This window comes from Babylonia areolata, chromosome 8 (assembly GCF_041734735.1).
Source record: "Babylonia areolata isolate BAREFJ2019XMU chromosome 8, ASM4173473v1, whole genome shotgun sequence".
In the NCBI taxonomy this organism is placed as follows: Eukaryota; Metazoa; Mollusca; class Gastropoda; order Neogastropoda; family Buccinidae; genus Babylonia; species Babylonia areolata.
The window spans coordinates 46,814,401-46,830,233 of record NC_134883.1 but is presented as its reverse complement, the minus strand read 5'-3'; the positions used below and the strand labels follow the sequence as shown (position 1 = coordinate 46,830,233).

The 15,833-nt window shown below is 48.7% G+C and overlaps 1 protein-coding gene across 1 annotated transcript; it reads right to left on the bottom strand.

Annotated features, from left to right (window-relative positions):
* Positions 1–5,385: 5,385 nt before the first annotated feature.
* On the bottom strand, positions 5,386–11,955 carry LOC143284876 (uncharacterized). The gene is made up of 5 exons (XM_076591987.1): positions 11,336–11,955; positions 9,729–9,968; positions 8,636–8,875; positions 7,517–7,657; positions 5,386–7,208 (listed from the first exon to the last, which is right to left on the bottom strand). The coding sequence occupies exons 1-5, from the start codon at positions 11,607–11,609 to the stop codon at positions 7,069–7,071; spliced, it is 1,035 nt and encodes a 344-aa protein (XP_076448102.1). The 5' UTR covers positions 11,610–11,955; the 3' UTR covers positions 5,386–7,068.
* Positions 11,956–15,833: the final 3,878 nt, after the last annotated feature.

Here is a 15,833-nt window from a genome sequence, read left to right as displayed (position 1 = left end):
CATGGCCCAGTGTGGTTGGCTGGACTCTAAGCAACAGGAACATGGTGTCATGGTCTGTCCTGACATGGCCCAGTGCGGTCGGCTGGACCCTAAGCAACAGGAACATGGTGTCATGGTCTGTCCTGACATGGCCGTGTGCGGTCGGCTGGACCCTAAGCAAAAAGAACATGGTGTCATGGTCTGTCCTGACATGGCCCAGTGTGGTCGGCTGGACTCTAAACAACAACATGGTGTCATGGTCTGTCCTGACATGGCCGTGTGCGGTCGGCTGGACCCTAAGCAACAGGAACATGGTGTCATGGTCTGTCCTGACATGGCCGTGTGCGGTCGGCTGGACCCTAAGCAACAGGAACATGGTGTCATGGTCTGTCCTGACATGGTCGTGTGCAGTCGGCTGGACCCTAAGCAACAAGAACATGGTGTCATGGTCTGTCCTGACATGGTCGTGTGCAGTCGGCTGGACCCTAAGCAAAAAGAACATGGTGTCATGGTCTGTCCTGACATGGCCCAGTGTGGTTGGCTGGACTCTAAGCAACAAGAACATGGTGTCATGGTCTGTCCTGACATGGCCCAGTGCGGTCGGCTGGACTCTAAGCAACAAGAACATGGTGTCATGGTCTGTCCTGACATGGCCCAGTGCGGTCGGCTGGACTCTAAGCAACAAGAACATGGTGTCATGGTCTGTCCTGACATGGCCCAGTGCGGTCGGCTGGACCCTAAGCAACAAGAACATGGTGTCATGGTCTGTCCTGACATGGCCCAGTGCGGTCGGCTGGACTCTAAGCAACAAGAACATGGTGTCATGGTAGGCTGCAGCGTTGGGTTCCCAATGCTCACATCCACAGCCCAGTCTGGGGGGATTGTGCATTAATTCTGAGACTGTTGAGGGTGTTCGTTTGTTTTTTCAGGTTTATGCCTTTTCATTGAGTGATATTAGATAAAAACTTGTGTAAAGACGGTGTGTGTGTGCATGCGCGCGCGCGTGTGTGTGTGTGTGTGCATGTGTGTATGCGTATGTGGGAGTGCGTGTGTGTGTGTGTGTGTGTGTGTGCTTTTTTTTTTTTTTTTTTTTTTTTTAACACAATTCAGGAAATTAGAGTGAAAATATCCACCACGGTAGGTCAGAAATTTCACGAACACTTCCTTCCCTTCATGCACTGTCTGGCCGTGGTCAGTGGTGATGATACAATCATTGATCACTTCAGACATTCATTAAACTGTCTGGCCGTGGTCAGTGGCAGTGATACAATCATTGATCACTTCAGACATTCATGCACTGTGTGGCCGTGGTCAGTTGGTCAGTAATACAATCATTGATCACTTCAGACATTCATGCAGTCTCTGGTCGTGGTCAGTGGCAGTGATACAATCATTGATCACTTCAGACATTCATGCACTGCGTGGCCGTGGTCAGTGGCAGTGATACAATCATTGATCACTTCAGACATTCATGTGCTGTCTGGCCGTGGTCAGTGGCAGTGATACAATCATTGATCACTTCAGACATTCATGCACTGTGTGGCCGTGGTCAGTGATACAATCATTGATCACTTCAGACATTCATACACTGTGTGGCCGTGGTCAGTTGGTCAGTGATACAATCATTGATCACTTCAGACATTCATGCACTGTGTGGCCGTGGTCAGTTGCAGTGATACAATCATTGATCACTTCAGACATTCATGCACTGTGTGGCTGTGGTCAGTTGCAGTGATACAATCATTGATCACTTCAGACATTCATGAATTCCCTGACTGCCCGGACTTCACGGCGACACATGCATCCTACATCCAAGACTTCAGTGATCATAGATGAGGGGAGAGGGAAGAACGTCTAGAAGAGAATGGACGTGTTGTGCCATGTAAGTGTTGTGGAGAGGGTGTTGTGTCGTGTCAGTGTTGTGAAGAGGGTGTTGTGTCATGCCAGTGTTGTGGAGAGGGTGTTGTGCCATGTCAGTGTTGTGGAGAGGGCGTTGTCATGCCAGTGTTGTGGAGAGGGTTTTGTGTCGTGTCAGTGTTGTGGAGAGAGTCTTGCCATGTCAGTGTTGTGGAGAGGGTGTTGTGTCATGCCAGTGTTGTGGAGAGGGCATTGTGTCATGTCAGTGTTGTGGAGAGGGTGTTGTGTCATGCCAGTGTTGTGGAGAGGGCGTTGTGTCATGTCAGTGTTGTGGAGAGGGTGTTGTGTCATGCCAGTGTTGTGGAGAGGGTGTTGTGTCGTGCCAGTGTTGTGGAGAGGGTGTTGTGTCGTGCCAGTGTTGTGGAGAGGGCCTTGTGTCATGTTAGTGTTGTGGAGAGGGTGTTGTGTCATGCCAGTGTTGTGGAGAGGGCGTTGTGTCATGTCAGTGTTGTGGAGAGGGTGTTGTGTCATGCCAGTGTTGTGGAGAGGGTGTTGTGTCGTGCCAGTGTTGTGGAGAGGGCCTTGTGTCATGTTAGTGTTGTGGAGAGGGTGTTGTGTCATGTCAGTGTTGTGGAGAAGGCGTTGTCATGCCAGTGTTGTGGAGAGGGTGTTGTGTCATGTCAGTGTTGTGGAGAGGGTGTTGCTGACTTTCCTCACTCCACCCAGGTGTAAACGGGTACCTGACTTTCTTCACTCCACCCAGGTGTGAATGGGTACCTGACTTTCCCCACCCCACCCAGGTGTTAACGGGTATCTGACTTTCCCTCACTCCACCCAGGTGTAAACGGGTGCCTGACTTTCCCCACCCCACCCAGGTGTTAACGGATATCTGACTTTCCCTCACTCCACCCAGGTGTAAGCGGGAACCTGACTTCCTCACTCCACCAAGGTGCTAACGGGTACCTGACTTGGGCTGGGAAAGCTTAAAAACGGCGGTAGGAGAGGACTGGGCCCCGCCTTCCTATCCCGAACCCTAGACACAGAGGATGTGAATTCACTGCCTTCTTATGGCGAACCCTAGACACAGTGGATGTGAATTCACTGCCTTCCTATGCTGAACCCCAGACACAGTGGATGTGAATTCACTGCCTTCCTATGCTGAACCCCAGACACAGTGGATGTGAATTCACTGCCTTCCTATGCTGAACCTCAGACAGTGGATGTGAATTCACTGCCTTCCTATGCCGAACCCCAGACACAGTGGATATGAATTCGCTGCCTTCCTATGCTGAACCCTAGACACATAGGATGTGAATTCACTGCCTTCCTATGCCGAACCCCAGACACAGTGGATGTGAATTCACTGCCTTCCTATGCTGAACCCCAGACACAGTGGATGTGAATTCACTGCCTTCCTATGCTGAACCCCAGGCACAGTGGATGTGAATTCACTGCCTTCCTATGCTGAACCTCAGACACAGTGGATGTGAATTCACTGCCTTCCTATGCCGAACCCTAGACACATAGGATGTGAATTCACTGCCTTCCTATGCCGAACCCCAGACACAGTGGATATGAATTCACTGCCTTCCTATGCTGAACCCCAGACACAGTGGATGTGAATTCACTGCCTTCCTATGCTGAACCCCAGACACAGTGGATGTGAATTCACTGCCTTCCTATGCTGAACCTCAGACAGTGGATGTGAATTCACTGCCTTCCTATGCTGAACCCCAGACACAGTGGATGTGAATTCACTGCCTTCCTATGCTGAACCTCAGACAGTGGATGTGAATTCACTGCCTTCCTGTGCTGAACCCCAGACACAGTGGATGTGAATTCACTGCCTTCCTATGCTGAACCTCAGACACAGTGGATGTGAATTCACTGCCTTCCTATGCTGAACCCCAGACACAGTGGATGTGAATTCACTGCCTTCCTATGCTGAACCTCAGACACAGTGGATGTGAATTCACTGCCTTCCTATGCTGAACCTCAGACAGTGGATGTGAATTCACTGCCTTCCTATGCTGAACCTCAGACACAGTGGATGTGAATTCACTGCCTTCCTATGCTGAACCTCAGACACAGTGGATGTGAATTCACTGCCTTCCTATGCTGAACCTCAGACAGTGGATGTGAATTCACTGCCTTCCTATGCTGAACCTCAGACAGTGGATGTGAATTCACTGCCTTCCTATGCTGAACCCCAGACACAGTGGATGTGAATTCACTGCCTTCCTATGCTGAACCTCAGACAGTGGATGTGAATTCACTGCCTTCCTATGCTGAACCCCAGACACAGTGGATGTGAATTCACTGCCTTCCTATGCTGAACCTCAGACAGTGGATGTGAATTCACTGCCTTCCTATGCTGAACCTCAGACACAGTGGATGTGAATTCACTGCCTTCCTATGCTGAACCTCAGACAGTGGATGTGAATTCACTGCCTTCCTATGCTGAACCCCAGACACAGTGGATGTGAATTCACTGCCTTCCTATGCTGAACCCCAGACACAGTGGATGTGAATTCACTGCCTTCCTATGCTGAACCTCAGACACAGTGGATGTGAATTCACTGCCCTGATGGCTGTGAAAGGCAATGGGACCTTTGACCTTTGACCTTTGACCTAATGTTCGTGGATGTGTTGGACTGTGTGTTGATGTTTTAGTTCCAGTGACTGACATCATTGACAACATGAGCCACCAGACCGTGGACAGAACACTACCTGGCAAACTTCTGCGTTCGTGGGCTGCAACTCCTATGTTCACCCGTATGTTCAAGAGGGCTTTTATGTGCATGAACGTTTTAACCCCACCAAGTTTATACTGTAGATAGCGATACTCAGTTTTCCGGGATGTGCATGATAGTTTCATGTTCTTGTTTCCATAACCCAACAAAACCCTGACGTTGATGACAGGATCTTTAACATTTCTTTGTTTCAACTCCAGCAGATTTGACGACCCGTTTGTCTTCCCCCGGTGATGTGGTCGCTGCACCCAACATGACCTCCCTGCCCCTGCCCCCGCCCCTGTCCCGGACCAACACCACTCCAGTTGGTAACTACAAAAGATCGCTGCTGAGGCTTTACAACTAACGAACAGGAAAAATCCTCCCTGAAGAGGAGTCCATGGCTTGAAATGTTGACACCTCCTATCATCAAAGTGAGTCTTACTTCACGACCCATTGCTGTGTTTTTCAGACCTTCAACACCTTTTGTGATGGGCGACAACAAGCGCCTGCCAATCGGCACGTGCTGTCATGAACACTGGGAGCACGAGTTGTCGCCCATCGCTGCTGTGTTGAAAAAAGTTGACTCTGGGTGCAAACTGGGTTCATCTGTGTTGGGATCTCGACAGTGGGCTTCGAGCCACAGTGGTTTGGATACTGATGTAAAAACCCTCTTTTCTATGTAGCTGAAATGTGTGTGTGTGTGTGTGTGTGTGTGTGTGTGCTCTTTCACAATCAATTTTATGGTAAACACTCATACCGTATTTATCATTGTGCATAAATGATCTTGAAATATGAAACAAACGACAGAAAGGACACCAATTTACATTTTATTATTTCCTCCAGAGAAATGCAAAAACAAAAATAAATTCAAAACAAATAACAGAATGAACAAACGTCGGTTCTGATCTAATCTCTATAGTTTTGAGTATAAAAATCTCACACTGGATTCAACCGCGCGTGAGTGTGTGCGCGCGTATGTGTGTGTGAGAGAGAGAGAGTGTGTGTGTGCGTGAGAGAGAGACAGAGACACAGAGAGAGAGTGTGTGTGTGTTCCAAAAAGCAAAGGATGTTCATGAATATACAAATCAATATATTATGGCATATATATGTATGAAAACCCGCCGTTTAAGTTACAAACGTGTTTGTCTGTGTATGCGTGCGTGTGTGAGTGATTGAGTCTGCGTGCATACACACACACACACACACACACACACACACACACACACATATATATATATATATATATGTGTGTGTGTGTGTGTGCGCGCGCGCGCGCTTACGTACGCACTCGTCTGTAAGGAACTAAAAAAAAAAAAAGAGGCATGTTAACAAATAATTATACACATGTAGATGAATGCAATCAAGACACCAAAGTGGATAAATGCCAGCACAGTAAACTAGAAATTCACTTTCTCTTGGAAAGTACGGACAAAAAAATCCTTTCTTGTAGAGGAACATATAAAACTGAAGGACAGGGACACCTATTTGGTTTTTAGCCCGGGCTCAGATTAACCCGGGGGTATCTCTCTCTTGACTAGCCAGGAATGACCCGCCTGGGGGAGGGGGGAGTAAACCTGGCCTGGTGACAGGTCAGGCCCACATCCCCCAGTTGGGTGTTACCTCATGGTGAATGTCACCATGCTGAATGCCCTGTACAGCTGATTCAGTCACAACAATGACGATTCCTGGTAGATATCTAGGGGACAGCTTCAAAACAATGTGTGATGTAATTAACTGCATTGAACTATAAAAAAAAAAATAATAATTAAAAAAAAACCCTGCATGTTCTGATGAACCGACTACTCGTGTGCAGCATGTGCTCAGTGCACGTAAAAGAACCCACGGCAATAAAAGAGCTTCCCTGACAAAATTATGTATAAAAATTCACTTTCGTAGTGGACTTTTCGACAGTAAAAAAAAAAAAAAAAAAAAAAAAGAAATATATATGTGCGGTGCTGCACGGTACCAATGCACACTGTCCCGAGGAGAGCAGCCCGAATTTCACAGACAGACAGACATTTGTTGTGATAACAAACAAAAGGGTAAATACAGTCAGTATGATACAGTGTGCAATACATTGGAACCACCCACCGATTGAACCAGAGGAAACAAAATCATCGTCCTTTTGTCCTGTGTGGAAGATGATGGGGTTAAATTCCTGTGAGAGTACATCAGTCAATGATAAGTAAGTAATGAAAGAAAACACAACAACCAAGAGATGGTGGTGGAGGTGAGGGTGAAGGAACCTCCCCCCCCCCTCGCCTCCTCCCTCAGCCCCCCCGTCCCCCCAGACTCCGGGGGATGGTGGTGGAGGTGAGGGTGCAGGACCCCCCCCCCCTCCCAAACCCCCCTCCCCCCCGACTCCGGGGGATGGTGGTGGAGGTGAGGGTGAAGGAACCCCCTCCCCCCGTCCTCCCTCAGGCCCCTGTCCCCCCCAGACTCCGGGGGATAGTGGTGGAGGTGAGGGTGAAGGAACCCCCCCGCCCCCCGCTCCCCCTCAGGCCCCTGTCCCCCCCAGACTCCGGGGGATGGTGGTGATCAGCTCGCAGCGCTTGGTGCCCGGGTGGAAGAGGCGGGCCTCGGGGTACCCGCTTCTGCCCACTGCTGCCTGGCACCACTCCACCCCGAGTGTCCTGCCTGCACCCGGAATACAACAGGCACGTTGGCAGTGACACAACGATCATCTTTTTTTTTCTTTTCTTTTTTTTAATAGATCTGACTGGTACAGTCATAGAGATGATTATGATGAGTAATGTACCTGTGTGTGTGTGTGTGTGTGTGTGTGTGTCAAAACCTCTTTTAAAATGGGGAAGTAGCTCACCTAACAATGGACTAATCATGATAAATCACTAGTTTATAAGTGTGTGTTTGCGTGCGTGTGTGTGTGTGTGTATGCGCGCGCGTGTGTGTGTGTGTAAGAGAGCGAGAGAGAGAGAGTAGTGCACCTTGCTGACAGCGGACGTATCTAGGTGTGAAGACTTGCAGGTCGAGGGGCTGGTTGCCGTCCGGTTGTCCCGTGCAGTCCGGGTTGTCGATCACACAGGGCCGGCAGTGGGACGTCCGGCACTGGAACTGCCGCAGCTCGCCTGCCACCCACCACAACACCGTCAACCCCCACCACTTCCCCAACATCCAGGTCACGTCAGGTCAGGTCAGGTCAAGGTCAACTCCCCGGAGGTCAGGTCAGGTCAGGTCAGGTCAGACACTGAAGTTATCTCAGCTCGCCCGACTACAGACCGTCACAACTTCCACAAACATCAGTGTCAGGTCAGTGTCACCTGAGGTAAGTCCTGGTCAAGTCTATTGAGATCGGGTCTTTTGATAAAGTCTGACCATGCCAAGGAAGACAGAAAAATCAGGTCAGGTCAAGTCCATTGAGGTCAGATCAGGTCAGCTCATATCACGTCACCTGTGGTCAGGTCAGGTCACAGTAAAATGAGGTGAGGTCAAGTCCATAGAGGTCTTGTCTTGTCCGGCACTGGAACTGCCTTACCTCGCCTGACACCACACCATACTGACCACTATCAGGTCAGGTCATAAGGTCAGGCCAGGCAAGGTCAAGTCCACTGAGGTCAGGTGAAATCAGGTCAGGCCGTGACAAGGAAGGACGGGTCGAGTGAGGGAAACCCACACCCCAAAGAGTGCAAGGTCAGGAGACACTTTGGAAAGTGACACACAGTATGTCTTGGTCTCTCACCCACACACCCTTCCTTCCCTTGTGTGTGTGTGTGTGTGTGTTGGGGGATGGGGCACGTGCATGCACCAAGCAAGACACACACAAGCTGGAAACAAACACATAGAAACGTCCACCATCCCTGATCGCTTTTCTCCCACCACCTCCCCCATGCCCCCTCCTCCCTCCCTCCCTCCCCCATCCCCTCCTTTTCCCCACATATACACTTTGTCAGTTATTACATGTTTTGTTTATTTATTCATTTATTTATCTATTTATTCATAAATACATTTTATTCAGGCTATTCTTTCTGTCATTTTATTTATCTTTATATTTGTCTATCTATCAATATATCCATTTTTCTTCCCAAAAATTATTGTGCGCCACTTACAAGGATTCTTGATTTCTGTCCGGAGGTGACATTTGACCCGGTAGTAGTCCTGGCAAGTCTTGGTCTCCGTGTCGAAGAGCTGCAGGTAGGGGCACTCTCCGGCAAAGGGAGGCAACACCGACACGGCGGGGTCGTTGAAGCGGGAGCAGTTGTAGAAACTGTTGCAGTTGTCGGTGTCGGCAAAGACACGGGCGGGGTTGGCGCGGCAGATGGCTTCGACTTGTTCCCGGCTGTACTTCACTGTGGTGGAGGAGAGGTGAGGGATCGATAGATCAATCAGTCATTCAATCAGAGAATCAGTCTGTTTATCAGTCTGTAAATAAACTGATCGACCTAACTGCCTACTCATGAACCAAGCGAGATACTAATAAGCAAGCAACCAGCCAGCCAGCCAACCATTGAACCAACCAAACAACCAAACAATAAGCCAATAATATATCAATCAATCATCCAATAAATCAACCAACTAATAAGCCAGCCAACCAGCCACCTGATGAGTAGATCAGTCGATTATAAACAGCCCATCGAATCTAAAAATCATCATTGTCACGGGTGTACCAGGACCATTCCCCAGTCTCTCTCTCTCTCTCTCTCTCTCTCTCTCTCTCTCTCTCTCTCTCTCTCTCTCTTTCTCCCTCACCCTCTATACCCCATTCTGATGTGTAGTGCGGTGTGTGTTGTGCGTGTTTGTTTCTTTCATTTTGTTCATTTTTTTTCCTATGCATTTTACTAACACCATGCTAGCGCCTGTATGCCGTGTGTGTGTGTGTGTGTGTGTGTGTGTGTGTGTGTGATTGTTGTTTTGTTTTGATTTATGTATATTGTTTTCCTCTATTATGTATCTCTACAAACACCATGCTTTCATTTTATTAAATATTGTGTAGTGTAGACCCTATTCAGGGCGGAGACTGGATGTAAAAAAAAGCACACCAGTGCTTATCTATTATCCTCGAAATAAAAAATGTGTCTTGTCTTGTCTTGTCTTGTCTCTCTCTCTCTCTCTCTCCTTCCCCCTCTCTCTCTCCCCTCCCCCTCTCTCTCTCTCTCTCATTCTCTCTCTCTCTCTCCCCCCCTTCCCCTCTCTCACACCAACCTGGCCTTCTTCCACACATGACGTCAGTGATCGGTTTGCAGACTTTGTCGACGTCATCAAAAGCGAGGAGTGTCTGTGTCGATACGTATGTCGTCGTCAAGAGGTCACTTGGACACTGCACGTGTCTGAACTGGTAGCCCTTGGAGCAGTCGTAGTAGCGGTTGCAGTTGTAAGGGTCTGCAAAGATGGCGGTGGGCTGCTGCTGGCAGATCCGGTTGATCCTGTCCTGAGTGAAGCTCTCTTCACAACATAGAGAGGGTGGAAAAAGATTTTTTTTTGGGGGGGGAGGTGGGGGTGGAGGTGGGGAGGGGCATTTTTCTCTTTACATGTAATGGTATCACTGACATGATGAATTGTAGTCTGTATCGCTTATAGCACTATGTTTATGTACATTTTTTGATGAATTAATGAAATTATTTAATAATAATAATGGTATTTATATAGCGCTGAATCTTGTGCAGAGACAAATCAAAGCGCTTTCACACCAGTCATTCACACGCATGCATAACTCGAAAACTGCAGAAACTAAAGACAAGGAAGAGGCAGGCAAGGGAGGATATTTTGGGAAGAGGTGGGTTTCAAGGCCAGACTTGAAAGAGCTGAGTGTGGAGACTTGACGAAGCGAAAGAGGAAGTTCATTCCAATTGCAAGGTCCAGAGACAGAGAAAGAACGGCGGCCAACAGTCGAGTGTTTGAATCTGGGTATGCGTAAACAGAGTGGATCCGAAGCCGATCGTAGTGAGCGAGATGGAGTGTAGAGGTGAAGGCAGCCGCAGAGATAGGAAGGGGCAGTTTTGTGAATACACCTATAACATAGAGTGCTGATCTTGTACTTTATTCGGTGTGAGACAGGGAGCCAGTGGAGATGTTGCAAAAGAGGAGTGATGTGCTCAGATCTTTTCTTTCTGAGGACGAGTCGGGCAGCAGAGTTTTGTATGCGCTGAAGGGACTGGATACTGTACATGATGCAGTGTGTAACTCAGAACTGTGTCCCCAGCACTGAAAGATAATGCATGGTGCAGTGTGTGAGAACTATATTCCCAGCACTGAACGAGTTTTGTAGGCGCTGAAGGGACTACAGAAGAAAACTCTGTCCATTATCATTATCGCCGTTATTTGATGGATGATGATCCGCTTAGGGCACACTGAGAATTGTTAACCATTGACCATGAACATTTATGTTCCAATGTAAAAGGAACGCAGATTTCCGGCGCGTAAAAAATGAGTTTTATCAAAGAAAGGAAGAATCGACCTGTCGTGGAGGCTGAGAGGGGGTGGGGGGTGAGGGTTGGAAGAATGAATGAGTGAAGTCTGTTTACTGAGACTAACACATCCTTTTTTTTTTCTTTACTTTTGTTTTCTTCTCTTTTTTTTTCCATCCAGCCTCCAAAGAAGGAGGGGAAATATAACGAAGAATATATAATAGAAAAAAAAGAAACCAAGACAAGTGCATTGTGTGAAATAAAACATTGACATAATAAATCATTGATACACGCAGATTAAACGAAAGAAAGAAAGATAGACAGATAGATAGATAAATGGATGGATAGATAGATAGATAGATAGATAGAAAAATGGAAAGGAAAGAAAGAAAGACGTTATCTTACCTGTGTTCTGACAGCGGTCAGCCTGCAGTGACCAGGGGTCCACACACTGACCACCAGAACTGACCACCGTCCCCTCCTGACATGGGAGGCCCACCCCGCTCTGGAACCGGAACCAGTTGTACAAATTCGGGTTGGCCGGACCCGCGAACCGGTAACTTCGGCAACTGTCGCCATCCTTCGGCCGCCGGAGGAACTGGGCCTCTGCAATCAAGCACTCCCACAGCACCACCATTAGTACTGACAGGAGCAGTGGATGGGAACCTTTCAGGAACATCTTGGTTCGGCTGAGAGTTGATTCTCAGATTTCTTCTTCAACGCTGAACCTGGACTTTGTTATTGTTGTTGGGTTTTTGGGGGGGTTTTCGTATCCTTTTTTATTCAGTTTTAGTTATAGCGTTCAAGGTACTGTCTGGTATCCAATAGATGATAGTAGTCAGTTTTGCATCGTTCAGATGAGTTTTCAGTCTGGCGAGTATCATTAGGACTTAGAACTGGAGCCAGTGGTTTGTTTCTGTGGGCTGAATCCTGCTGAACACACGGGAAGGAATGTGTGCGGAAAAGCCGAAGGGGTGTCTTATTTATACTGGGTGAGCCATCCACCCGGGCTTGTCAAGTTGCTGTGGCGATGTCACCCGCCGCGTACCCCTGTGTCGTTTCCGGGTGGACTGACCAAGTGTGATCTCCCCCCCCCAAGAAAAATGGCTGGACTTCCCAGGACAGGAGCGTGCAGGGGAAAGGAATTTGACGGATGTCTGCTACTGAAAGAAGTGTGTGTGTGTGTGCGCGCGCGCGCGTGTGTGCGTGTGTCTGTCTGTCTGTCTGTCTGTCGGCTGTCTGTCTGTCTGTGTCTGCATCTGTCTCTGTGTACGTCAGTCCTGTTGTAGCAATAGAGTACGACGTGTAACATTGACCCAAGACTGTTTGGGCAATCTGTCTTTTAGTTCTTCACCTCTGCAAACCTGGAATTCACTGCCTTGTACAGTCTGTCTGTCACATCCTTTGAAACAAATATTTAAACACTTATTGTCCACCTGTCTCTGCATAATTCCGCATTTGTATTCCACATTTGTATCCATTCCACATTTGTATTCCATGGATCTAAATATTCCTTCCACGCATCTGTGTGTGTGTGTGTGTGGGGGGGGGGGGGGTGCTTTATGTCTAACTGACTTGTTATTGCTAGTAAAACGCTTGGTGGGGGGGGGGGGGGGTTAAAGCTCTATGTAGGTGTATAGATTTGTATTTGTATCACAACAGATTTCTCTGTGTGAAATTCGGGCTGCTCTCCCCAGGGAGAGCGCGTCGCTACACTACAGCGCCACCCTCTTTTTTTTTTCTTTTTTTTCTTCTTTTTTTTTTCTTTTTTCCTGCGTGCAGTTTTATTTGTTTTTCCTATCGCAGTGGATTTTTCAACAGAATTTTGCCAGGAACAACCCTTTTGTTGCCGTGGGTTCTTTTACGTGCGCTAAGTGCATGCTGCACACGGGACCTCGGTTTATCGTCTCATCCGAATAACTAGCGTCCAGACCACCACTCAAGGTCTAGTGGAGGGGGGAGAAAGTATCGGCGGGTGAGCCGTGATTCGAACCAGCGCGATCAGATTCTCTCGCTTCCTAGGCGGACGCGTTACCTCCAGGCCATCATAGATGTATTCTTTTTTAGTTGTAGTAGTCAACAGCAGCAGCAGCAGCAGCAGTAGCAGTAGTTGTAATCTGGGGCGTTGTTGTATAAAAACAACAGTGAGAACAGTGAGTTGGAGAGAACAGTCGCTTCATTTTGGGTAAGAGGACGACTTCTGTCCCAGTGTCCTAGTGTCCCATCAGGGTAATACAGCTTGTACTTCGTTCTATGCTGGTCTGTTTGGTAGTGCTAAGTTTCAGGTGTCAGTCCTCGGCCCAAACAAACGTCACTCTCTTCTTTTTCTTCTTCGTCTTTCTCTCTCTCTCTCTCTCTCTCTCTCTCTCTCTCTCGTCTTCTTATCACTTTTTTTCCTTTATTTATTGATATTTATTTTCTTGTTGTTCTCTCTCTCTCTCTCTCACTCTCTCTCTCTCTCACTCACTCACTCTCTCTCTCTCTTTCTCACTCTCATACACTGGTACACAACAGTACAAACACACACACACTGGCACGTGCGCGCGCGTGTGCATTATCTCTATCTATCTGTCTGTCTGTCTGTCTGTCTGTCTATCTATCTATCTATCTGTCTGTCTGTCTGTCTGTCTGTCTGTCTGTCTGTCTATCTATCTGTCTGTCTATCTATCTGTCTATCTATCTATCTGTCTGTCTGTCTGTCTGTCTGTCTCACCTCCCTTCACCCTCTCTGTCTCCCTCCCCCCCTCTCAGTCTCTCCACTCTCTGTCTCCCTCCCCCCCTCTAAGTCTCTTCACTCTCTGTCTCCCACCCCCTTCTCAGTCTCTCCACTCTCTGTCTCCCTCCCCCCTCTCAGTCTCTCCACTCTCTGTCTCCCTCCCCCCTCTCAGTCTCTTCACTCTCTGTCTCCCTCCCCCCTCTCAGTCTCTTCACTCTCTGTCTCCCTCCCCCCTCTCAGTCTCTTCACTCTCTGTCTCCCTCCCCCCTCTCAGTCTCTCCACTCTCTGTCTCCCTCCCCCCTCTCAGTCTCTTCACTCTCTGTCTCCCTCCCCCCCTCTCAGTCTCTCCACTCTCTGTCTCCCTCCCCCCTCTCAGTCTCTCCACTCTCTGTCTCCCTCCCCCCCTCTCAGTCTCTTCACTCTCTGTCTCCCTCCCCCCTCTCAGTCTCTCCACTCTCTGTCTCCCTCCCCCCTCTCAGTCTCTTCACTCTCTGTCTCCCTTCCCCCTCTCAGTCTCTCCACTCTCTGTCTCCCTCCCCCCTCTCAGTCTCTCCACTCTCTGTCTCCCTCCCCCCTCTCAGTCTCTCCACTCTCTGTCTCCCTCCCCCCTCTCAGTCTCTCCACCCTGTCTCCCTTCACCCACTCACCCATTTTACATCCCATGTGACTTACAAAAAGTATTTTTCTCATGTCTTCTCTCACCCCCACCCCCCACCCCCACCCCAAAAAAATGGTGCCAGAAGAGAAAGATCATTGGTGAGGCTTGACTGCTTTTTTCTCTCCGTGTCCTGTTGCCCGCCATCAGGGGTCTTAACCATCCTGTACGTTTAACTTGTGGGAGGAACGAGTTACGCCTCCCTGCGGAGTCTGCTGCAGTGACGGTGTCCATGGCTTGTCTGTTTGGGTTGTAGGCCCTTGATGTTGATACGAGGGGAGAAGGTGGGGTGGGGGGTGGGGGGGAGACAGGGTGGGGGGGGGGGGAGTGAGAGGCGAGGGATAAATTGAGGAAAGGGGAAACAACTTGTAACACTTCAGGGTCAGGTTTGCCCATTGGTTTTACAAGCACAGTCAACATTGTTGGTCCCACCCCCAGTTTTTTGGGTTTGCCTTTTTTTTTTTTTTTAATCGCTGTTCCCTTCTAAGCTGCCTTTTATCATTGGTTGTGTGACGGTGGGTACACCTGAGAGGACTTAATTAATCAGGATGGTGTTGGTCACGAAAAACCATCGTCAGCTGACGGCCAGGGAGCGAGGGGGTCCCTTTGGGAAACTGTACTGTGGCCGGGGTGACAGAGGAGGACCGTGAGTAGCATCAGAGTGAAGAAGTCTCGCCCTCCTTGGCTTGGCGCGGGGTGGGGTGGGGTGGGGTGGGCAGGGGACTGGGACACCCGGCCACCCGGTTTTATGCCTGACACCAGTTAGATCAGTCACCATGACATGTCGGCTTCGTAGTGGTGATTGTGGCAAAGTGGTTAACAACTCTGATGGCATGCACCAATTAGATCAGTCACCATGACATGTCGGCTTCGTAGTGGTGATTGTGGCAAAGTGGTTAACAACTCTGATGGCATACACCAATTAGATCAGTCGTGGTGATTGTGGCAGAGTGGTTAACAACTCTGATGGCATACACCAATTAGATCAGTCGTGGTGACTGTGGCAAAGTGGTCAAGAACTCTGATGGCATACACCAATTAGATCAGTCGTGGTGATTGTGGCAGAGTGGTTAACAACTCTGATGGCATACACCAATTCAATCAGTCGTGGTGATTGTGGCAAAGTGGTTAACAACTTTGATGGCATACACCAATTAGATCAGTAGTGGTGATTGTGGCAAAGTGGTTAACAACTCTGATGGCATGCACCAATTAGATCAGTCGTGGTGATTGTGGCAGAGTGGTTAACAACTCTGATAGCATACATCAATTAGATCAGTAGTGGTGATTGTGGCAAAAGTGGTTAACAACTCTGATGGCATACACCAATTCAATCAGTAGTGGTGATTGTGGCAAAGTGGTTAACAACTCTGATGGCATACACCAATTAGATCAGTCGTGGTGATTGTGGCAGAGTGGTTAAGAACTCTGATAGCAAGGAGAAGACCCCAGTCCTTTGTTCCAGTCAGATCACAGTCAGGGTGGAGGGATGGAGGGGTGGAAGGGTGGGGGGGGGGGTCTTTCCCCATCA

What these genes read in the sequence shown, in the direction of transcription:
- LOC143284876 (XM_076591987.1), bottom strand. Translation starts at nt 11,609, where the DNA reads ATGTTCCTGAAAGGTTCCCATCCACTGCTCCTGTCAGTACTAATGGTG. An exon ending in CATGTGTGGAAGAAGGCCAG is followed by an intron (nt 8,876 to 9,728) that starts GTTGGTGTGAGA and finishes CCTCCACCACAG; the next exon opens with TGAAGTACAGCCGGGAACAA. An exon ending in ATACGTCCGCTGTCAGCAAG is followed by an intron (nt 7,209 to 7,516) that starts GTGCACTACTCT and finishes TTCCGGGTGCAG; the next exon opens with GCAGGACACTCGGGGTGGAG.